Genomic DNA, 25260 nt, shown 5'->3' with positions numbered 1-25260 from the left:
CGAATTTTGGGCTTTAGCAGGTTGGCGCTACGGGGTGCTTCGAGTTGGCTAACAACAACAATAAAACTATGCAACAGGGAGAAGTGCAGGTATTGTCAATGACCCATAAAGCATTACTAGAAGCAAACATTCGTAACAAGGCACGTCAGGCGGGAAAAATCACTGCAGAAGGAAAACAAGCCAGGAATGTCCCTAAATATTCAACAGATTAAATTGCATTTCAATAAGGGCAAAATAAGAGCCCAAACACAGCGAACAGTGTGGAATGACTTTCCGAACTGAACCGCACTAGAAACAAAACCTTAGGTTTTTATATTTTTGGTAAATTCATGCTGCGCTCATGTTATGTGGAAACAACGTCATTGCTCAGACCGTGCGCTGTGTTAATGTAATCAAGCGTTTGACGAAATACTAGCCGGCCAGATTAGTTCACGCTTGCAAGTTGGGGGAAGCCGCTGACCAAGCCAAACAGAAGCTTGTTGAAAGTTCGCGTTTTTTATACAACTCTTGATCAAACAAGGGTGAACAGCGGTGAACAAGGGTTCCGTTCGTAAACAAGAATTTGGATAGCTTTGAAGCGTTTAGCTTGGTTCTGAAACTGATCACGATATTTAGCAGGTGGGGGGTCTAACTTTTTTGCTAGCCGATCCCTAAGGTGGTGTAGTCTAGCACTACACCACCTTAAGTAAATGGCACCGTGGTACGGTAACATAATGCAGTGGTAGCAGAGCTACCAGTATAAGGGAAGCGTTCCTGCATTCCTTCCTCATAAAATCGAGCGCTTTCAGGCGCTGAACCTCTGCTAGAAAACACAGATGCTGTGTTTTACGCGCAAGTGTAAATGGCCAGCTCGTGAAAGCGGCGGCGTTTATCTGAGTCCGCGAAGGAAGGTAACGAAGAAGGCGTTCGGACTCCGTAATTCCTGCGGTGCGCCTTCAAATTTCGTCTGGACATTTAATTAGCACTATGGGCAATGAAAATGAAGAAGTGTGAGCATAAAAATTGTTAGGCATCCTTCGTACTCAAACTAAAACTTTGAACACAATATGATACACATTAGCCTGAAATTGCGCTGCTGAAATGTTTGCTGTTATTGAGTAATTCCATTTCATTTATTGATACTGTCGGTGCCAGAGGGACTATACCAGGAGTGGGAGATGACAAACTGGAACAAAATACAAAATACAAAACGCAAAGATGGGCGCATGTTCAACTGAAAATAAATGTACGTATGGAAATTGTAAAGTACAACTTCGAAGCACAAAACAACACTACATCATAAAGGCTTTTTTGGATGAGTAAGATTTGGATAAGGTGGCACCACTGTGCATGGGTTATATAGGTGTATTTCCTGAAAATCAAGTTGTTGAAGTTAGCGCATTGTGGTGCCGTCTCCCTTCCGTCCTTGTTTGCTGGCGCTAAATATGCTATCATAAAGGACAACAAAAGTCAGTTCACACAGGCAGTACAGTCCTACTGCTCAGTCTAAGTAGCAAACAGAATATTCTCAATATTATGAGTGTATTCGGTCAATGTGGAAGATGAAGCAGCAGGAGAATGTACCACTCTTGGCATGTATGGGGAAAATAACTGAACATACAGCAGTCAATTCTCAAAACGGGTAGTGGAATGAATGTTTTGTGGGGATGTCTGGATGTTTCGTTAGCATAGTGCATAGTGCGGATGCCAGCATATTGCAGGGTGTAGAAGTGTTAGGTAGAAGAAAGTGCAGTGATCATACGTTAGTGTGCTCAAGGATTGTGTTCAATTTCAAGAGAAACATGGTAAAAATTGATCATAAAGAAACAGCCCAACGCATTCAGTCTGGTTCTTGCAAACAAGTATGCAGCTTCAGAACAGAGAGATGAAGATGACATAGAGGCAATGAAGAAAACAGTAACTATATTATTAGTTATAATAATACCTTTATTCATGAAAAGAAGTGGTAAAAGTGCCAAGGCCTTAGGGAAAGAAGTTGCTAAAACAGGCTTGACTGGTCCTAATAAGCAGAAGTTCAAAAGGCAGCAGAGAGCAAGGAACGAGAAAAAGAAAAGAGAAAAAGAAAAGAGAGAAAAGAGGAAGAACGAAAGGAGAGAAAAGAGAGACTAAGGGCATGTAGCACGTTGATCTCACTTAAAAAAATATGCTTCGCACATGAAACAGCTCGGGAAAACCAAACAATACAGATATATAGATACACAAAACTCTTAAAAAGAAGATTAGGTACATGGTCAAATCTCATTCTTGGGGCAAAAGAAATTATAGAGTTATCTGGCAGAACAATTAAGTACATCCATGGACGCCGATGTGAGATTATTCAGTAGAGTGGGGAGAGTGTAACAAGTCATTTCGTTACCATAAGTTGAACGCACATGGGCGCATGCCTGTATTCCGGGGACCTGGTGTTATATCATGGGGTGTTGTGTTTTAATCGAGCCAGAGATGAAACAAGGTTTAAGTTTTGTTTGGTTACTTTTAGATGTCTAAGAGCAAGGCGGTTGTTAAGCATACCATTGACTTTAATTACCCGAAGTTTTTTTTTTTTTAAAAAGGGGGTCAGATGGAAGGCGTTTATCATGGCATATTACGCGAATTACGCGAACAATTTTATTTTGTATTATAAGCAAACGGTTAATATTTGTAACAGATGTGGTGCCCCAAATAAGGCAGCAATAATGAAGGTGGCTCTCAAACAAAGCATTATAAATGAACATTTTTATCTTCCGTGGAAAGTAGCGAATAGAGAAAACGCGTCCAGTAATTTGGGAGAGTTTGCCTGCAAGATAACCAATGTAATCGCTCCAGCTCACATTTTCATCACAAAAGGCCGTGAGTGTTTTCTCAGAAGGGGCGAGTTCAATTTTAGAACGCCCTAACACCATGTCCCCACAAAGACAGATATTCTTATTCTTCGGTTCAAAAAAAACTGTCTTTTTTTATCAGCATTAATTTTGAGACCAATTTCCAGAGACCATAAATATAATTTTTCCAAACAAGAGTCAGCCACTGATACTCGCTCCGGAGCATTATTGGACGAAAACAGGACAGTAGTGTCATCGGCATAGATTATGAATTTGGCATCAGGATCAATATTAACGAGATCATTGACGTAAAAATTAAACAGAAGAGGCCCAAGGATACTGCCCTGGGGAACACCTGCCATAACACAAGAAATTTTGGAATATTTGTTAGTAATGAACAGAGATTGGCATCTGTGCTGCAAGTACGACTGAAATAATTTGAAGGCGACACCGCAGATACCGTAGTAGGTAAGTTTATTTATTAATAGTTCATGACTCATGGAGTCGAATGCCTTACTAAAGTCAATACATGCCCCTAAAGTAAGCTGGTGGTGCTCAAAATTTTGTAAACTATATTCTATCTGCTGAAGTGCAAGCTGAGTCAATCTGTGTTTGCAAAAGGCATATTGCGAGACAGTGAGGAGGTTTTCAGCTTCATGAAAGTTAGATACAATGTTAAAAATAAATTTTTCTAAAGCTTTCGAAAAGATCGAGCGTATAGATATTGGCGTGTAGTTGGACATCGCTGTTTTATCACCTTTCTTGGAAAAAGCTATGACTTTTGCAGTTTTCCTTTTACGTGGAAAGACACCACTTGCAAGTGATAGGTTAGCACTGGGGGCAATTACATCGAGAACATATGTAACAGGTTTCAACTCCAAGTTACCTATATCGCACGTGCTACTGTCTTTTAAATTTGAGAGATACATTTAAGTTCACCCTCATTAGGCGGCCGGAGAAGAACGGTGTCAAGACGCGCGGCTTTAATATAACGGCAAGCATTGCTATTTGTGGCTAACAAGCTAATGTTAGTAAAATAATCATTGAAAACATCAGGTAACATTTCAGTGCTACTATCAACCCCGTCTTAATAACAACAGCGAGTAAGGCATCAAGTGAACGACCGAGTGATGGCCGCAGGCCATCAAACCGCCGCGCTGTGAACGAACCACAACTCAATGTTTTTTTTTTTTTTTTTTTTTTCTCGGCGATTTGCTGTCGCGGATACAATGAAACGAAGCATGGCTTCTGGTTAAACACGCGCACCAGTGCCAACTAGTGGAAAAGCTGCGTGGTGCCGGGACGTCTGCTCTTCCATGCGCGTCGCCTTTAGCTAGCAGCCTCTCCCAACCTTGAGCATCGGCTTAGCGCTATTTAATCGTAGGGATGACGCCGCTATAGCCGCAACGTCTGATGAGATGCCGGAATGGGTTGTCGGGGGTGGTATTGTTCTCTCCGCTCAGCTCATCCTGCAACTGACGGCTGCCACCTTAAAGCCGCAGGCCCTATACATTGCTTTTTCTGTGGAGTGACCACGACACCGCGTAGGGAAAGGATTGCTGCGGTGTCTCGTCTACTAGACTCGCAATTATGCGTGCGAGATAGGTTGTTGGAATGACCATGCGCGACCCACTCTCTATATTTACCTATTCTATCTTGCACTGCTAGATTTATTCGCAGTAGATGAAGCGGCTTCGATAGGCTTACTCTGATAAGAACTGCCATCGGTGTGCATATTGCGGCATTGTTATCTTGGAATGTTCATCCCAACAACGTAATCCGCAATGCTAACCGCATGCATGGCTACCTGCGCCGTAACGTTTCGACTGCCCCTTCATCCTTAAATATGCTTCTCCGTCAGAACCATCAATATGCATGCCCTGTTGGGGATGCACGACTAACAAACAAATTAATCCATTAGAACTCGTGGGGGCGTTTAACCGGCAGTTCTGTCATTGCCGCTCACGCACGTTCTGGTTCTCGTGCAGGTTGCATGTAGCTCCAGGGCGCTTTCAACAGGTCACCAATGGGACAACCACTGGATAATGGTCAACATCGCCGAAGTATTCGCATGCAATAGTGACGAAAGCTTCTACGGACCTGATCGTCGGGCACTGACGTCTACTCCAGCGGAATCCGGCATACGTCCAGCCACAGTCACCAACCATGGTTCACAGCCATCATCACCAGCCTTCGAAACGCGGCAGACTGCATTGTCTCTTTGGGGCGTGGAATCGTTAGTGCTGTGACAGGGCCGCTCACGTAAGTTCTGCTTCCCGCGCAGGTTGCATGTATATCCGGAGCAATTTCAATAGGCCACGAATGCGACAACCACACGATTATGGCCAACATCGCGGAAGTATTCACATGCAATAGTGACAAATATTCAACGCACCCGGTCGTGGACCGGCATCGTCTACTCCATCGAAATCCGGCATATGTCCAGTCACAGTCAACCAACCATGGTTCACAGCCACTATCACTAGCCTACCAAAGGCGGCAGACTGCATTGTCGCTTTGGGGTGTGGAACCGGTAGTGCTATGGCAGTGCCGCTCACGCACCTTCTGCTTCTCGTGCATGCTAGTGAATGCATACAGCGTAAAAAATTTGCCGTTATTATTCTGCCGGTTCCACCCCATATCCGGCATAACTGTGTGCGTATGCATTCCGACGCCAGAAACCACCCACGGCATCGCATTTTGTTGTTGCGTGGTTAGGTCATTTATTTCTTATAGCTAGTACTCTGCGGTGATATGGAAATGAATCCCTGTCCTAGCACTGATGTGACGCTACAGAAAATTTTGGATGGGCAAAATGTGATTGTCCGAAAGCCTAATACTATTGAGTGAATCAAGCGGAACAGAAGGCAGCTATAAATGATTTGACTTCACGTGTGTTGTCGCTTGAAGTAAAAATGTCAGTATTACCAAACTTGGAATCCGCTATTACGGAGTGTACCGCACACAATGACGCACCGCACGGGGTGATGCAGCTGCTCCAAAATTACATTGATGATCTTGAAAATTGCAGTAAGCATCAGAGCCTCGTGTTCTACGGCATACCTTATACAAATATTTGCGAATCTTGGTCATCATCTGAATTGCTTTTTAAAGAAGTATGCACAATAAAATAACTAGTTAACCCTGAGTCGATCGAAAAAGCCCATCGACATGAAATATTTTGAGGAGGAAAAGCGCGACCTTTGGTTGCAAGGTTTGGGACTCTGAAAGAAAAACATTTGATTTTAGGAAAGGCTAAGAATTCGAAAGATACAGGTATCAGTATGTCGGAACAGTTTTCCGAGCCAGTGTGCAAGAGATGGCAAAATCTGTGGCCGTTTGCTCAGGAACATAAAAGCAAGGACGAATGTGTGCAAATAAAGTATGACATAATTTACATGGATGGCATCAAGTACACCTATGATGACCTTTCAGACAAGCTTGTGCCATGCGAATGACCCAATAAGTCGATATGGACTTAACTTTCTTTTTTGGTAGTGAACTGTAGTAGCATTAAAAACAAAGTTGATGTTTTCAATACCTTAGTGCACATGGTCTAACATAGTGCAGTTATTGGTACCGAATCATGGCTCGATGAAGACATAGCGAGCTCTAAATTATTTCCTGATAACTTTACATTTTATAAAAAGGATAGAAATTATCAGGGAAGTGGAGTATTTATCTTGGTATACCAGCGCATTCTTTCTACACGCGTAAATGTTACAGAATGTAGGAGTGAAGCTGTTTGGTGTCAGCTGAAAATATGAAACGGCAAATCACTATCAGTCTTATCCTTTCACCGGCCACCAATTGGTTCAGCAAGAGAATTGTGTCATTTCACTGCTACAACTACAAAAAAAATCACATCCGATTACGTCATTGCGGGTGGGTACTTTAATCTGCCTGATCTCAACTGGAATGAACAGCCGATAGCCTTTGGAAGCTCCCCTAGCTTCAACTGTGAAATTGCCGATTTTATGAACCCCCTTTCATTAAGACAAACTGTGCTGAAACCTACGCGAGGAAGTCATATCCTAGATCTTTTTTTCGCAAATATGCCGGATATGATCCAGCACAGTGAAATATTGCCAGGGATAAGTGATCATGACGTCTTGCTATGCGAAATATAAAACATGTAAGCGTTTGCAATGAGTAGAACGTACGATTACGCCAAGACTGGTATCTAAGCAATTAATACTTCGCTGGAAGCCTATTTCCTTGTGTTCGAAACGCTTGCGGATGAGTTTGATGGAAATTCTATGGGATTTATTTAAAGAAAAAAATTTTGAGCTGCGCAACCGGTTTGCACAGCCGTGGGTTTTGACTAGAAGGCGTAATAGAAGTAAGCCATGGTACACTAAAGAACTCGATGTTTTACTGAAGCGTAGGCAAAGAGTTTGACGCTCATTAGAGCGACACCCTTCTGAAGAGAACTTATGTAAACTCAAACTGGCAACGCGGGAAGTGAACAATCCTAGTCTAAACAAAATCCGCCTACTTTAAAACAATGGAAAGTGAAATAGAGCGAAGCCCGACGGAACTTTCGAAGCATCTAAAACAAAATAAAGAAGACAACGTTTCTATCCCTGCTTTGACCGATGGGGATGTTATAATTTGCGATGCCACCGAAACGGCCAAATTGCCAATCTTTATTTTACATCAGTGTTCTGTGCCTCAATATATCCTCGGAAAGACCTGAAATTGTTGAAACACGAATCCGCACCCATGCCCAAAATGGTGATCAAAGCTTGGGGCATTGAATTACGGCTTCGAGATTTAAATTGTGCAAAACCTGTGGGCCCTGACCCTTTACCCAATTTATGTTCAAGTGTTGCTCTCATATAGTGTCAATGTACTTGAAAATTGCTTTTGCGAAGTCTTTCAAACACAGTTCGCTTCCGGGTGATTGAAAAATGGCATCAGTTTTTCCTATGCATACAACTGGCCCGCGCATCGTTATTAATATCTGCCTTCTCATTTCACTCACTTCTGTGTGCAGTTAAGTTCTAGAGCATGTTTCATATACTGCAGAAGTCAAACATATAGAGAGTAATTCTTTATTTACCTCAAATCAGCATGAATTTAGACGAGGATTATCATGCGTCACACAACTAGTAGAGTTCACACATGCTTTAAAAGCAGCCCTAGACGACAAATCAACGGTTGACTGCATTTTTCGTGACTTTAAAAGAGCGTTCGACACCATTTCACCTTTCCGGTTACTGCAAAAACTAACCAGATTATAAATAATCCCCAAGTCATTGTGTGGATCGCCGAATACGGAGTGAACAATGAATTTCCCTCCACTCGAGATCTTGAGAAAGTAAAACAATGCTTCGAAGAGTAGATCGGCCCCTTTGCTCCTGCGATACTTTCTCTAGTTTTTAGAGTGGATGCAAGAGCTTTGGGCAAGCCGACGTTGATTCAGGTCACGTTTGGGGGAATCTTGTTCACCGGCAAGTCATTTATTGGAATTGTCTACGCGCTTTTATTCCTATAGAAAGTTAGTCAAGACCTGAAGTCAGTCAAGAACCTCAGGCGAGTTGGACATTGAGCGGACGTTGGTTATCACCCGAAGACTAATCTGTGTTGTGGCTGCGGGAAGCACAATACTGCACCGCCGAAAGAAGTGTCGCTGGCGTGCGTGCTGGACACCATCGTTTGCCATGGTGCGCACAACATGGGGAGCCGGAACTGCAAGTTTCACTTAGCTAGTAAGCAGCGAGGGGCCGGCAGCACCGCAGCGAAGACAAGAGTCAACCTGAAAGGAGGAGTGTTCCTAGAGGCCCAAAGAGCGGTCATCAAGCGGTGCGAGAAGCGGAAATAAAGGGAGGGACCAGTGGAGTTACTTCCCACCACTGTGATGAGCCGGGGGTGGTAGAGGAGGAGGATGAGGATTCCCAGTCATGAAAAAAGTCGAAGCGACAGAACAAAAAAAAAAAACTGAGCTGGCCAAACGCGGGCTCCCACAATGAGACTGCTCGATAGACGGTGCTGAAAAAGCAGCTGCAGCAGCAGGTCGAGACGATTAAGAGTAAGTACGGGAATTACGACGGGGCAGTCAATGCAGACGTCGTGGAGTATAAGGACGCAGAGGAGGCGCCCATAGCGCAAGCTATATCTAATGCTGAATCTGACCTGAATGTCAGCGATTCAGAAACAGCCATGAGAAATTTGGTGATTGGCAGAGTATCTGTCCCGGCGGCACGAGTGCTGAATCGGGCCCCAGGGCGAGGGACTAGGCAGGCGGAAATTTTGTGGCAACTGGCGCACCCTGGGAACGAGTCGGCTCGCATGAATTTCGAAGTTTCATCAGCTGATCAGGTGAGCCGCCCTTTTCGGGGAGATCCCCGATAGATGACCTGATGTCCTTTCACGACATAACAAACCAGTGCAAACTGGAGCGAAGGATTTATCCGCCCCCAGAAAAGCAGTTGACCAAGGCGAGGAATGAGATTGTCGAAGACTCAAGACTAGATCTTTCCCCAATTCCTACGTGTCGAGTAAAATGTACGCGGAGGAGATTAAACCGGAATGCAAATGGTGCCGGGAGCTAACACCCTATCACCATACCTTGTGGGAATGTAGCATAGCACCGCCGCCGGCGGATAGTATGCGTCAACTTTCTCTCGAGCGCTGGGATGCCGTGTTGGCGTGCTGAGACGCGGTCGTCCAGACCAAGGTAGTACAGCGGGCCATCGATACGGTTGTCGACCATGGGTGAATAGCTATCTAACATGGAATCGTCCGCATGTGCTTTTTGGACGAAACTATGTTTTCTCCATCTATCTGGTCGTACGTGCTCAACAGCATTCCGAACTGCTCCTTAATCATCATCATCATCATATTCACGATGATCATCACCCTGGTTACGCCCACTGCAGGGCAAAGGCCTCTCCCATACTTCTCCAACTACCGCGGTTATGTACTAATTGTGGCCATGTTGTCCCCGCAAACTCCTTAATCTCATCCACCCGCCTAACTTTCTGCCACCCTCTGCTGCGCTTCCCTTCGCTTGGAATCCAGTCCGTAACCCTTACTGACCATCGGTTGTCATCCCTCCTCATTACATGTTCTGCCCATGCCAATTGCTTTTTCTTGATTTCAGCTAAGATGTCATTAACTCGTGTTTGTTCCATCACCCAATCTGCTCTTTTCTTATCCCGATACGTCACACCCATCATTCCCCTTTCCATAGCTCGTTGCGTCATCCTCAATTTAATAGAACCCTATTCGAGAGCCTCCAGGTTTCTGCCCCGTACGTGAGTACTGGTAAGACACAGCTGTTATACACTTTTCTCTGGAGGGATAATGGCAACCTGGTGTTCATAATCTGAGAATGCCTGCCAAGTTACCCCAGCCCATTTTTATTCTTCTCATTATTTCAGGCTCATCATCCAGATCCGCGCTCTCTACCTGCCATAATTAGATGTATTCCTTTACCACGTCCAGTGCCTCGCTACCTATCGTAAACTGCTGTTCTCTTCTGAGACTGTTAAGCATTACTTTAGTTTTCTGCAGATTAAGTTTAAAACCCACTCTTCTGCTTTGCCTCTCCATGTCAGTGAGCACGCATTGCGGTTGGTCTCCTGAGTTACTACGCAAGGCAATATCATCAGCGAATCGCAAGTTACTAAGGTAACTTCCTTAATTTCATTGTATTACCATTAACTTCATTCATCACCAATTCTTCCAAATCCCGGTGTCTGAATACGTCCTCTAAACACGCTGTGAATAGCATTGGAGAGATCGTATCTCCCTGCCTCACGCCTTTCTTTATTGGGATTTTGTTGCTTTCTTTATGCAGGAGTACGGTATCTGTGGAGCCGCTACAGGTATCTTTCAGTATTTTTATATACGGCTCGTCCACACCCTGATTCCGTAATTCCTCCATGACTGCTGAGGTTTTGACTGAATCAAATGCTTTCTCGTAATCAGTGAAAGCTATATAAAATGTTCGTCGGTTAAGGGTAAGGTGGGTCGTTTCTTAATCTAGTCCCACTATAAACGCGGTTAGCTGACGTGTACGTGTTTGTCTGGTGGTGCGGAGAGTGCCACTCATACCACAAGATGTCACAAATAACCAAATCTCGAACCAGACTAAAAGCATTTTCAAATAGAAACAGGGATTAGTTCTTCACAAAATATTTCTCCTTTTGTTTGGTCAGTCACAATATTTATCAATACGTCATCAAACAAAAGAGAGACTTATATACATATACACATTCACTAAAGCTTATGACACTTGATGAAAATGTTCATCATAACGAAGCTTCTGGGGAGGGCGGACGGCGCGAGTCGACTTTCTAGTAACATGCTTCGGTTGGATGCCAGGCGAATGATCGCTGTCACTTGCCCGTAGCATTGATCCTACGGCTGTTTCTTGAAATAAGGCATCGCAGGCTTGGGCTGTTGGTTGAGCTGGTGCTGCAGACGCCGGCGCACGGGAGTTTTCACATGGTGGACTCTCCCAGCAGTCGTCATCACTTTCACCGCTATACTGTTCACCTGTCCTAAGGAGGTGTCGGCGGTTGCGCTACAGCACACGGTGATCTTGCGTTCATACCAAATAGGAACGTGGAGGAGTTTCATTAGCGACCTTCGCTTTTGGGGACCATCCAGTCGCATCCTGAAGCCTCACTTTCAAGCTTCTGCGCAGTATTTGCATGGGCTTCCCAGCCTTGGGTTGGCGGTGCTTCCTCAGAGGGGTACGGGACACCCTTCCGGAGCGAGGCAGGTTGGAACGAAGTCATCTTCTTTGCAGAAGCTCTCGTGGAGAATGCCCATCTTCGAGTGGTGTTGAGCGATAGGCTAGTAAGCCAGACAGAAGTCCTCCCTCGCTTCTCGAGTCTTTTTCAGGATGCGCTTTATGATTCGCACAACATTTTCAGCCAACCGGTTCGATGGTGGATAACGAGGGCTGGAGGTTACATGGTTGAAGTCGTATGTTTTGGCAAATCTGGCAAATTCATGGCTTGAAAACTGGGGTCCGTTATCCGTCCAAACTTCTACAGGTACGCCGTATTTGGCGGACATGGCACTAAGGACTGCGATCGTAGTTGTGGTAGTTGTATCTTCAAGTTTCTCAACCTCAGGGGAATTTGAAAAGGCGTCGTAAGCAACCACGTACCAATTTCCAGCATAAGAAAAGATGTCTACGCCGACCCTATAACAAGCACATTTTGGAACTGGCCGCATTAAAAGTGGTTCATGTGGTTGCCTGTACGCGTACTTTCTGCATGTTGCGCAGCTTTCTACCAGCTCAACGATTTCACCGTTCAGACCAGGCCAGAATACAAGAGTTCGGGCTCTTTCTTTGCCCTTTTGCAACCCGAGGTGGCCAGCATGTATCCTTTTCAGGATGCTCTATCCCATACTCTTCGGTATTACAGATTTCGAGCCCTTCAGCACTTTTCCATTAACAAGTGACAGTACTTTCGCAAATGGCTTGAGTTTCCTTGTCAGCGGCTGCGCGCTTGATAAGCTCTTCCTCACGGCCTGTAGGCATACGTCACGAGACGTTTCTTGCTGCAGTAACCGCTGCGTTTCTGAAGTGACCATGTAGACCAAGGACTGCACCGCATGGATCTCCACATTGTCTGTGGTACCAGAAGTGGTGCAAACTTGGCCTTCGTCCTGGTCAGCCGTTGAGTGTGACAACATGTCAGCGAGGACGTACTGCAAGACAAAGTCGTATTTTAGCAGCCGCAAAAACAATCTTTGCACTCGCGGTTGCATGTCGGTGATTTCCTTTGGCGCGATCGCTGAAAGCGGCTTATGGTCTGTTTCGATAAGCACTTTTCTTCCGTTCACAAACTCGAGAAACCTTTCACAGCCAAAACAAATTCCGAGTGCCTCCATTTCAATTTGTGCATAGCTTTGCTCGGATCGGGTTGATACACGAGATGCATATGCTACAGGTCGTCATTCACCATTGTAGCCTTGCAATAATGCTGCACCGACACCTTCCTTTGGTGCGTCGCACGTTGTCTTAGTTTCTCGTTGCGGATCAAAGATTGCAAACAGGGGGGCGGTTGTCAAAACTTGCGTTGCAATTTTCCACTCTTGCGCGTGGTTTGCTGTCCATTGGAATTCTGCGTGGGACTTTATAAGCTCTCGTAAAAGCGTCGTTCGCTGGGACAACCGAGACACGAATTTGCTGAAATAGTTAAGCACTCCCAGCAACCGCTGGACGTCAGTCTTGGACGTTGGTGTCGGCATGCATGTTCGCCAAGCTTTCGGTAAGCTTAGGGTCAGGCGATATGCCCGTTCGGCTTATGGCGTCACCAAGGAATTTGACTTCTTTCACACTGAACTTGCATTTCTGCGCGTTGAAAGTCAATCCTGCTTTCTCGGCAGCTATAAGTATTTCTTGCGGGAGGCAGCACCTCAACCGGTGCCAGAATCAACCTCGCACGGCCCTTCAGAAGACGACCTCCAGCCTGGACAACAGCAGTTACGCCACGGCGCCGGCAAAAGATCCAATACGACCGCAGCGCCAGGAACCTTTTCCCGCTGACGCCGGGGCAACGCATAACGGCGTACGACATTCTCCAGAGAACCTGGTCTCCTGCTATTGTTCTAAGGCCAGCCGCAACGCCAAGATCTACGATTGTGAAGACTGAAGACGGCCGTGAAATCCGTCGCACAAGAGAGCACCTGCAGGAGGCGGTACCTCAACCTGAGCCAGAATTGACCTCGCAGGGGCCTTCAGAAGACGACCTCCCGCCTGGACAACAGCAGTTACGCAGGAGCACAAGATTGCGTCGGGAACCCTGCCGATAACCGTTGCCAGATGAAACTTCTAGACCTTCTCATCATTAAAGGGGAACCCGCCGTGGTTGCTCAGTGGTTATGGTGTTGGGCTGCTGAGCACGAGGTCCCGGGATGGAATCCCGGCCACGGCGGCCGCATTTCGGTGGGTGCGAAATGCGAAAACACCCGTGTACTTAGATTTAGGTGCACGTTAAAGAACCCCAGGTGGTCGAAATTTCCGGAGTCCCCCACTACGGCGTGCCTCATAATCAGAAAGTGGTTTTGGCACGTAAAACCCCATAATTTATTTTTTTAATTAAAGGGGAGATGTGGCCATATCACGCTGTCATTCTGATAGCGCCCAGACTGTTAACACGTGATGGCTACGTCAACCATTTCCAAGTGTACATATATCGCTCCCTCCCATGAATAAAGATTTTCGGTACCGGACCGCTGGCCTGCCTACACTTCTGTCAACCATTCATCGTGTTCCTGCTTACTGGAACCCCAAACTAAAATGTTGTCAATGTATAATAGCACACCAGTTAGCCCATCGGATACTTGACTCACGGTTTGCTGAGATACCTCCGGTGCGGATCAAATGACTTAAAGGAGACGCAGAAAACGGTAGCTCCCAAACGGTGAAGAGAAAATGCAGATCTTAGATGTCCGCTCGTCAAGCGGTATCTCATGATAGCCGGAGTTCGCGCCAAGACAGCTGAAGTCCGCGGCATCAGTTAAACGGGCTTCCAAATCCTCGTACCTAGGAAGGGGCCACTGCTGCCGCTTGATGTACTTGTTAACAGCTCTGGGGCCCATGCACACCCTTAGCGAGCGATCTTTCTTCTTTGCCAGAACTAAAGGACTGGCCCAGTCGGTAGGACCGTTCACTTAAACGATTATGCCAGCACGTACAATTCTTTCAAGTTCCTTCTTTAGAGGCTTTTCCAGCGCCAAAGGAACTCGTCGACATGCCACCGCGAGTGCAATGATTCTTTTTGCGGCTGCTAAAATACAACTTTGCTTGCACTACATTCCCGGAAAGCAGCTGGTTCTCGCTGACATGTTGTCACGCTCAACAGCTGACCAGGGCGAAGACCAAGTTGCCACCACTTTTGGTACAGCAGACGACGCGGAGATCCATACGGTGCAGTCCTTGGGCAACATGGTCACTTCTGAAACGTCCAGCGCGTCGTTACGCACCATGCTGCCCTGGCTCCGGCAGGGCCGATGGAGCGCCACTTGACGGTGCTCGGCTTTTCCGTTCTTGCAGCCAAACGCACTGTGATTCTCTAAAGGAACGCCCTCTTTCCCTCTCACCGCGTGTCGTGCATGCACCGTCGATACTTCAAATGCCTGCGTTATTTCCACCGTAATAAACAGTAAGTAGTGGTAACGGGGTAATTATCGAACTCATGACTAACTTAGTTTCTGTTTGCTGACGCACAAAATCCTTTTGGTGTTTTCCCTGTATGGCATACATTTTTTTTTTTTCGCGCCGTCTTATGTTCGTGCCGTCGTGCTGTCCTGGTACGACGTCGAATGCAAGGTTCGCGCGTGGGAGGTGGTACCTTTTCCAGAGACGCCTGCAATGCCGCTGCAGGTGTGCTTCCTCGGGCCAATGCGGTGAGACGGCGGGTTGTTACCAAGGCTCTGCGTATACTGCGCAGCAGCATACGCAGACAGCTGCGTGATGCCAGCCTGTCACTCCTGCTGCTTGAACACCCCATTCGAGGATCTTCAGCACAATGCTAAAACTTACAATCACTTTCAAGGTTTCGCCCATCGCAACTGCCAAACTTTATGACGCACAATTGTGGAAGCAACACCTCTATCGGAAAAAAAGGCTATCAACCTTTGAAACGGTAAAATGAAATCCAGGGTAAGATTGCGAAATTGGTATAACACTTCTTAACACTGACCAGTTCCCCTTTTTTACATACGGGGTGTCGCAACTCTCATCCACCAAGATTTAAAAATACGGAAATGACATGTAGCCTGACAAAACCAAGGTGATGTTTTTGGCGGCGCTTGGCGATATCAGGATGATTTTTCTTTTGCATTCAATCTAATTAGATAATCCTGAAATAATAAGTTTCTCACTTAATACAAATAAATTAAAATTTCAATGAGAAAATTGTAGAGCAACAGGAAAAAATTTCCGATACAGCTATTTGTTGCTGTATAGGTGCTACGTAAAAGTGTTTTTCCGAGCGTGAAATAAACCCGCGAATACACACGAAATTGAATCGCGACTGTCTATCGAAGGCACTTTGCGTGTATTCGCGGGCATCTTTCTCATGGCTGTTCAATAGTACCTGGACAGGAAAACCGTGGTTAAGGCGTCCAGATATACTTCGGCTTCATTGCCCGAACTACCGTTAACATGCGTTAACCATTTTACATTACTTAGGAAGAAGCAGTCACACGCATGCTGCGTGGTTCTTACAACAATACGGCGGCGTCCTGCAGGCTGCCATGCGGTTGTACAAAATCCTCTTTAAGTATTCTTTACGCATTAATCCATGTTAACATTTTGAAAAATCGGCCCTCAATCACTCTGCCCACCGGTTACACTTATTGCGTTTTGCAAAGCAACAGTCATTGTTTTGAGACGGCTCAGGTAGCACGCTTCCAAATGATGGATGTGTTTAATACGCTTCATCTCAGCAGAAATATGTAGCAAGTCGAAGCATTGGACAAAGGCGAACCTGGCGTGCAGAGGTGCTGCGAACGACGTCCTGTCGAAACGTCCTCCCGAACAAGAAATCGACCCAACCATACAAACTACTTCACTTTGGACGTGAACTTGGCATCTTCGTTGATAATGGCAATATCATTTGGAATCGCCTTTTCTCTTCTTCCTGTTCTAAAACGACCAGTTTCTCATCGTCGACCTTATCAGCGAAGTTGAGCTAGTTTTTAAGGTCGTTTGTATCTGAAGGAAGCGTATTGACAAGCGCGCGTGCTGGGTCCAAAAAAACCTAATGTACCTGCACAGCACAACACAGTGAACACTAGTTAAAAAGCTTGGCTGGCATCCCATCCCTCCTAGGTTGACTAAATTCTGATAGCAGCTCGTGAATCATCCGAAGCACTGAAATGCTTTCCATGTCGGAACGCATCAGGAACATTGCCGACAGCTGCAGAAGTTCGACATTATCTCCCGAACAGGAAGAACACCCAAGCCGCCCTTCGTTTACAAGTTATCCGCTTCAATGGCGCGGCAGTCACTTACATTCTTTCCTTGTTCTTAACCTGGAAACAACCTGATGTCCATGCTGCAACAGGCAACTTCTATATTAAATTTGTGCGTTGCCACAGCGTTGACTACAATGTGAGAAACGCACGTCCCAATGATTTCGAAACCACCGGTAACCGCAACATCTTCGAATCGTAAACATTGCTTAGTTTAAGCATGGGCATTCCCTTGAGGCTAACGCCGTTAACATCACGCACAACTCTCGGAGTTGGAGGAATCCTGTCGTTATAAGCATGTGGTTGCGATTTGTAGCCATATGAAGCACCGCGCCAACCTCGAGCGGCAATTTTCGGTTCGATGACTGACTTCCCTTAACGATCGCCTCCAAGATCGGACGGTGCGCGATCTCAGATTCAACGCCACAACAAACCCCAGCATGACCACGTGGCGGCCCTTTTCAGTAGGCGATGGTGGCACGACCTGACAATGTGAAGAATAACTTTACTGTCGAGGCTGAAGTTGCAAATACCAAGCTACACACTCAGGGTGCGAAAAATGTTGTTTTTCCCTTTTTTTCAAAGCGAAGCTTTCATTGCCTTTTCCCTCGAATTTTCCACTACTGCTAATGCCGCAGCTGTTGCTTTCCTCCCTGTCTTGCTTGCCGCTTGAGGAAGTGGTTGACAACGTGTATAGTGTACTACGATATACTATATAGTGTATATAGTGTATATAGTGTATAGTGTATATAGTGTACTAGGATATACTATAGATATGAACGACAATCTTATGAGCATCATTAAGGAGTGTGATAGAGAAATGTGCGGAATAAAACCAACCCTTATATATAGCTTTCATTGACTTCGAGAAAGCGTGTGATTCAGTCCAAACCTCAGCAGTCATGAAGGCATTCCGAAATCAGGGTGTAAACGAGCCGTCTGTAAAATACTGAAATGTATATATAGCGGCTACAAAGCCACCGTAGTCCTCCATAAAGAAAGCAACAAAATCCAAATAAAGAAAGGCGTCAGGCAGGGAGATACGATATCTCCAATGCTACTCACAGCGTGTATACAGGAAGTATTGAGATACCTGCATTGGGAAGAAGTGGGGATAGAATTTTTTGAAGAATACCTTAGTAACTTGCGATTCGTTGATGAGATTGCCTTGCTTTGTAACTCAGGGGACCAATTGGAATGCATGGTCACTGACCAGGATAGACAAAGCGAAAGGGTGGGTCTAAAAACTAATCTGCAGAAAACTAAAGTAATGTTTAACAGTCTCGGAAGAGAACAGCAGTTTACGACAGGTAGCGAGGCCCTGGAAGTGGTAAGGAAATACATCTACTAAGGGCAGGTAGTGACCGCAGATCCGGATCATGAGACTGAAATAATCAGAAGCATAAGAATGCGCTCGGGTGCGTTTGGCAGGCATTCTCAGATCATGAACAGCAGGTTGACATTATCCCTCAAGCAAAAAGTGTATAACAGCTGTGTCTTACCAGTACTCACGTATGGGGCAGAAACCTGGAGCCTTACGTAAATGGTCCTACTTAAATTGAGGACGACGCAACGAGCTATGGAACGAATAATGATGGGTGTACCGTTAAGGGATAAGAAAACAGATTGGGTGAGGGAACAAACGCGAGGTAATGACATCTTAGTTGAAATCAAGAAAAAGAAATGGGAATGGGCAGGACACGTAATGAGGAGGGAAGATAACCGATGGCCATTAAGGGTTACGGACTGGATTCCAAGCGAAGGGAAGCGCAGCAGGGGGTGGCAAAAAGTTAGGCGGGTGGATGAGATTAAGACGTTTGCAGGGGCAACATGGCCACAATTAGTACATGACCGGGGTAGTTGGAGAAGTATAGGAAAGGCCTTTGCCCTGCAGTGGGCGTAACCAGGCTGATGATGATGATGATGATTATTATGATGATGATAGTGTACTAACAACACCCTCTAGAGAACTAGGTGGTGTTGGTATTACATGGTAGAGACGCAGGAGAAGGAGTTTGTGGTGCCTTTTCCATCGAGATCTCCAGAGGCATCGCGACAATTCGCTCTGTAACTCTCTAGCCATTGTAACAGTGCCCTCCCGAACACCGTAGTCATCAACACAATGTCGTCGGGATGGCTGCGATTAAGCGTTAGCCCCTCGTCGAACCATTACACAAGTGGCAGCGCTAACTTTTACACTCAGGTGTGACAGCCCAGAGTGGAAATAGTATGGTAGAAAGAGGAAACTGAGAATGCGCAAAACCAATATCCTAACGAAACGGGTTTATTAATAGCTGCTCTTTTCTTGTGACAGCTTTTATATATGGAATGATCGCTGGAGTAGGGAAAGGCTAATTGAAAATGCGTGTGGTCTCTTCAGTAAAGTAAACCTAGTACTAGGCATGGCCACATTTGCGGACAAACTGTATAAAAAAAGTAATTCAACATATTATACGGCACGTTTCTGCTGCTTTTGAAAAATTAATACCATGCAACTTTATACATGCGGGTATCGACGCAGGGCGTGCCGACGCAAAGTCGCGCGAAACACCACAGCATCAAGACGACAACACGCAAGCGATTGTCCAGCGAATCAACAATTTCCCCGCGTGCTATGCGGCAGTGTGAGGGAATGACGGCTAATTTTCTCGCTCGCTACGAAGAACGGCGCACAAGAACGCTTCGGGCACACGCGCCTCGCTAGGCGCCTTCTGTGCACCACATAAACCGACGCAAGTGGCGCAAGCAAGGTAACACTTAGCGTCGCATCACGACTGTCGTATCCCGTCAACGCCACCGGAAAATATCAATGAACACAAACAGCACAGGAAGCTTCGCTTACATCCATTTGGGCAGTGCGTGGAATCTGCATATTTTTACACATTGCGCACTGCGTAATCTTCGAAGACCCGCTGTAAAAAAACAAAAGGAATTGTAATTTCGCGTTTAATTGGTCGTCGACCCTCATACAAGGCACTATTGCGAACCACGCGCGTTATATGCGCATGGTTTGGCACACCGCGTCGTATATCTTTCAGAAGCAAATTTGAAAATGTCATTTATGCATTATAACCACAGTGCTCACTGCCTTCGATGCCACCCACAATGTGCCACAGTTTACCCCATATATTAGTGTGCTCACCTCTACGGCGGCCACAAATACCCCACGCGAAGGGAAAATTACCAAAGTTGCTCTCCACGTATCGAGTCGCAGCAGCTACGTGTATCCCTGATGGACACCCCATGTGATTACGTTATCTATAATTTTTGTCTTACCGCCGCGGGTAACTATTCTCTCTCATGATAGACCCTTGAATATATTGTATTTTTAGTCACCATTGCAAGTGAACTTCCATAAGGCAAGGTTTAGGGCACTGTTGTTTCATGCTTTTGGTATACGGCATTTCAAATCTGTACGCAATGGTTTCTGTGCACGATGGGCTTGAAACTAAATTATTTCTGCGAGGTAATTTTTGAGTTTACGTGGATACTAAGCACCGCAAGCTTCATTACAAAAGACCTGTTTTCTGGTTCAGCCAATACAGAGTATTCACGACGCGTTGCCACAACCTTGGACACTTGTTATGAGCAATTAGAACTTATCTATCATGGAGCCAGGGATGTCGTCAGCGGTAAGAAACAAGAATTGCACATGGCATGCACTTGAGGCGTGCCTCGACGCTCACCTGCGAGAACTGGAAGCAGCGTTGGGCGTCGGCTGCGGCCAGCGGAGCGCGGGCCAGCGCAGCGCCGCATGGCCGCGTCACCGGCTGGCCGGCGTTCGCCGAGCAGCAGGCGGCGATGATGGTTGCTTCCTGGCGATGCCCAAGCGTGCCCATCGCGCGAGGCAGACGAAGACGAAGGCCGCGATTTCCCTAGTGCACATGGCCGAATAGCAGGCGAAAAGCAGGAGCGCAAACTGAACGACACACAAGGTGCAGACGACGAGGTAGCGGACGTCGTTGAAGAGCGGCGATTGCGTAAGCCACGTGACAGCGGCAAAGAAGCAGACGACGACGGGATGACTGCATAAGCAGCGGATACTAGTGCGGACTCCATGTCAGGGATGGACGAAGAAGTGAAACGCGATCGTGTTTTAGGTGGTGTAGGAGTTTCACATGGTCTTGCACGAAAAGACGATGAATTTACTGTAAACACGCAGTTCGAGCTCAACTGTGATCGCTTCGTTCTTCTTCAAGCAAAAGCATGAATCTGCGTGGTAGTAATAGAGCGAATCGTCTCTATTGATGCAGAACCGGCTTCATCGCATCAACGAAGTGTAGTGGTGGCGAGCCTCAAACGACGAGGGCTGTGTTTTCCTAGAGCGAAGTAGATCAGGAGGAGGAAAGAACTGGAATTGCAAAGAGGCAACGGAAGTTTGCGGTCTGGCAGCTAAAATGGAGTGGCTGTCCGACCAATGTCACTCCGCTTCGCTTGTTTTCACCGTATAAATAATTAGTACAATGAAGCGCTATGGGTGCGTGCGCGTATAGCTGTAAACTATTACGATTGATTTTCTCACATCGCTCGACTTTCTATAACAATATATATATATATATATATATATATATATATATATATATATATATACATATATATATATATACATATATATATATATATATATAATCCGCTTTTTTATAACGTAGAAAGGGTCAGTTAGGAGGCAAGTTGTCGATCTGCGTACCACCATGGCACTCACCGTGCTTCTCTTGCCCCCTTTTTAAAGTGCCCCTACCCGAATGTCCTTATTTCTGTCTGACGAGTAATCACGAGACAACCGCGATTCGATGTCGTCTCGACGCCGTTCCGCGGTTGACGCCGCTAAATCGTACCTCGCTCCGTGAATGGTAGTGAGATAGCAGCCATCAGGACCGGTCCGCGCCGCTGCACGGGCAACAAGGCATCGTCGAATGCGATGATTGCTTTTTTCATCTTCTGTTTGGGCACCCGGAGAGCAAGCTCTCGTGCAGGAAGGCTGTGTTAGTCATCGTGGGCGCGACCGTGGCCCGCTTCCGGAGGCGACAGCCTCGTCGCGGTCACGGCCGTGTCAGGAATGCACTGACACGCTTCCGGCGCCCGATAAGAGCGCGGCCGCAGTGGGCGCGAAGCACGACTGCAAGCAAGCACGCGGTGCCCATACGGTGCGCAATGAGCGGTCGAGACGTGTGGTTTTATTTTCGCCCTTCACTAGTGACTGATTCTAATATAGACACTCCAACAGACTGGAAAGAGGGAAAGGGAAACGAAGAGGCAAAGATTGCAATGTTAGCGAAAATGCTAAAAGCTCCCATGTTAAAGTACGCGGTAAACAAACCTTGTTTACCGCGTACTTTAACGTGGTTCTGCTCAAGCACCATGACTCTCTGCCTTCAAATGTATGATGGCCTGATAAGGTGATAAGTGATTGCGATTATTTCACTCCATGAGACCACAGAGCAAAAATATTTGTTCGTCCAGAATTATTTTCATAGATTCATTTGGTTTACTTTGTTATACCGTACATTTCTAATAATGCTCAGCCATATGACATCAGCATCGGCTATCCGGATCCTTCGTCACTTGCAGGCTGTGCCTCTGGCAAACGAAAGCCCACTTGACTGCTATCGCATATCAATGAAATTGGCCATCAACTGTGAAACGCTATTTCGACGCTATACGCCTGCGGCATCATTTGCTGTCCGAAGATTCTCAACTGGAACACGTCGTCTGGCATTTTGATCACACGAAAATTGGAAAAGACTTGCCGAAGGACGTGGAACGAATGCGGAAGAATCTCGAAATTTACAGTTACGCCTTTGAAACCATAATCTATAAGCGAGGAACACTTCAGGAAGCAAAGGAAAGCTCCAACCTGAAAAACGAAGGGCCCTATTCTCACATACTAGCCTGTCTTTGCTCTGCAACATGTATGACATAATTAACCTTGATTTCCAGTTACCCTGTTGTCCCGCCGCCACAGAATATTCCTTGAATATTCCTTGAATATTCCCAAGGCAACTACATGCATGTGCTCTGCTGTAAGCTATATTTTTGTGCACTTTTGTAGCGATAAAGTGAGGGGACTATTTGTGTCTTCTGCAAAGCTTATTTGTGCATGCGAGATGTTGTGCTCCATGGCGCCTTGATCGTGCTGCACTTCATTTGTTTCGTTTTGTGCTATGAAGGCGTTCAGGTCTTATTGTGCGCCACCGATATTTCTTGCCTTGACTTTATTACTTTTCCCATTTCTTTTTTTTTTTTTAATCTTTGTGAGACTATTACTACCCATTATTTCGGACAAGTGACCTCATGAGCAGGTGCTATCTGCTGCTGACGTCAGAGCAACAACTCCTGCAACGTGTTTCGGAAACCTAGCAGGCTCATTCAACGGACATAATACAGAGCCAACGAAAGGCGAAATCTCCGGTACAGATTTTTTAAGCCACTCGACTGCGCCTCTCTCTTCCCAGTGCACTCTCCTAAAGTGAGTCGAGCATAAGCTGAACGGAGAGTCTTTATTTTTATTTAGCCGACAATTAGAATCTCGCCACAAAGGCCGAGAAAGCTTTAGGAACGATGTGTAGCATTGCCTTCCCTGAGCTGAAGGAGAGATAGACGTAGTCCAGAAACAAAACTGCTCTTTTCACTAGGCCTTGCGTCGAGTAAAGGAAAGAAAATTGGCCGCTGAAGCTGAATAACTAAGCACGGATTTCACCAGAAAGCTGTGTATAGCGCATCTCTGCAGTAGTTTAGCTGTGCATCTCTGCTTGAGTTTATTAAAGAACAACACCTTTTTTTCTGTTTTGTTGTTCAGAAAACAGTATGTGACTCGGTTACTACAGGATAAAATATTTGCTATCTGAGTAACTGTCCCCGCAAAAATCACTGATACATAATAAACCAGAGGAATGGGGGTTAACCGATAGTCCCGATTTGTATTAATCGTAAGAAGCCAACAAACATTGACACAAAAGAAAAAAATAGGGGAAATTACTTGTACTTACTAACTGAACTGAAGAAATTATAAATTGATGGAAATGAAAGTGGCTGCGAAAAAAGAAAGCTTGCGGCAGGTTGGAAGCAATCGCACGTCTACGTATTACGCATGTGATGCTCTACCGATTGAGCTACCGCGGCAACGTTTCTCCATCTACTTTTTTGGGCATTTGTATTTCCTACTATAACCCAGGGAGTTTTAGCCAGTGCCATCACTCCCAAACATTGGCGGCGGATGTGCGACATCTCTTCTGCCACAGGCGTCATGAGTACGTGATCTTTTTGGGTGAAGGCAACTGGTCAATAAACCCACGCATGCTACCTGCAGGCATATATGTATTAGTTGGAAACAGAAATACTCAAGAAAGTGGACGGCAAAACGTCGCCGCTGTAGCTCAATCGCCCACCCGAAATGCGAAGACGTGGAATTGTTGCCTGCCTGTGACAAGTTGTTTTAAAGCGAAGATTTCTTTGCCTGTTCCTTTTCCCACTGCTGCTGCTGCTGCAGGCTGTTGTCGCACACGCCACCTCGGGGGGTGGTTCAGAACGTGTGCATGAGTGACAAGCGCGAGTAAGGCGCGAGGTTTGTTCAAAAACACGGACACAACAATAAGTGAACGTTTCTGCCAAGCAACTCGTAACACAAGGAAAAAATTAATAGAATATGGCAAATCGAAAAGCACGTTTTTCAACCTACGATATAAAAAACTAATGCTGGATGGGAAATGCTACGCATATGATGAAGCCAGTGAAAGTATTGATGAAATGCGCAGAACGCATACACCTGGCACAACTCTTCGTTCTGGCCGTAAGTTACAGCCAAGTTAGGGCCATCCGAGGGGAGGTGCCTTAAAAGATTGCGGGTGTTCAGTTCTTTTTACTAACGTTCGTAGTTTTTTTCCTAAGAAAGACGAATTATGTGCTGTTATTAACGACTGTAATGCTGACATCATTGTACTCACAGAAACATGGTTAAATAGCAAAATAACAAACCCCGAACTGTTTGAGTGCGAGAACCAATACGTTGTTTACCGAAGTGACCGAACAGGTAGAATTGGTGGTGGCGTTCTGCTCGCCGTTAAAGAATGTATTAATTGTTTTTTTGTTACCATTGATACCAATTTAGAGCTAATTTGGTGCTGTATAACTACTAGCTTTAAGAAACTAATACTAGGTGTGTGCTACCGATCCCCATCAAGTGACTCATCCTTTTACGATGACTTATATGATTGTTTAAATAAGATTACCATGCGTTTCCCCAGAACTGAAATTATACTCTTAGGCGATTTTAATTTTCCTAACATTATCTGGTCACATGTCAATCCCTTTTCTAATCCTTCGTTGGCCGAGGCCAATCGGTTCATTTCCATTTGCTCTGACTTCGGCTTATCGCATATCGTCAGACTTCCAACACGTGTAGCACAAAACACATCTTCTCTCCTGGACCTAATTCTAACGTCATCGCCCGATAACTTTTATGCGGTGACACACATGCCCGGACTGAGCGATCAGGACATCTTGCATTTTA

The 25260-nt window shown here is 45.8% G+C and overlaps 1 protein-coding gene across 1 annotated transcript in view; it reads right to left on the bottom strand.

Annotated features, from left to right (window-relative positions):
- The window catches only part of LOC126526706 (tartrate-resistant acid phosphatase type 5-like), a 171810-nt gene extending 150798 nt beyond the window's left edge, over window positions 1–21012 (bottom strand). The window contains exon 1 of the mRNA XM_055068342.2: window positions 20441–21012. Coding sequence (XP_054924317.1) covers window positions 20441–20813 — 373 coding nt within the window. The 5' untranslated portion in view covers window positions 20814–21012. The remainder of the gene's footprint in view (window positions 1–20440) is intronic.
- Between the last annotated feature and the right edge of the window lie 4248 nt (window positions 21013–25260).

The sequence above is a fragment of the Dermacentor andersoni genome, chromosome 8 (assembly GCF_023375885.2).
Source record: "Dermacentor andersoni chromosome 8, qqDerAnde1_hic_scaffold, whole genome shotgun sequence".
Taxonomy (NCBI): domain Eukaryota; kingdom Metazoa; phylum Arthropoda; class Arachnida; order Ixodida; family Ixodidae; genus Dermacentor; species Dermacentor andersoni.
The sequence above is the reverse complement of the archived record's forward strand: the minus strand, read 5'-3'. Positions and strand labels throughout refer to the sequence as shown.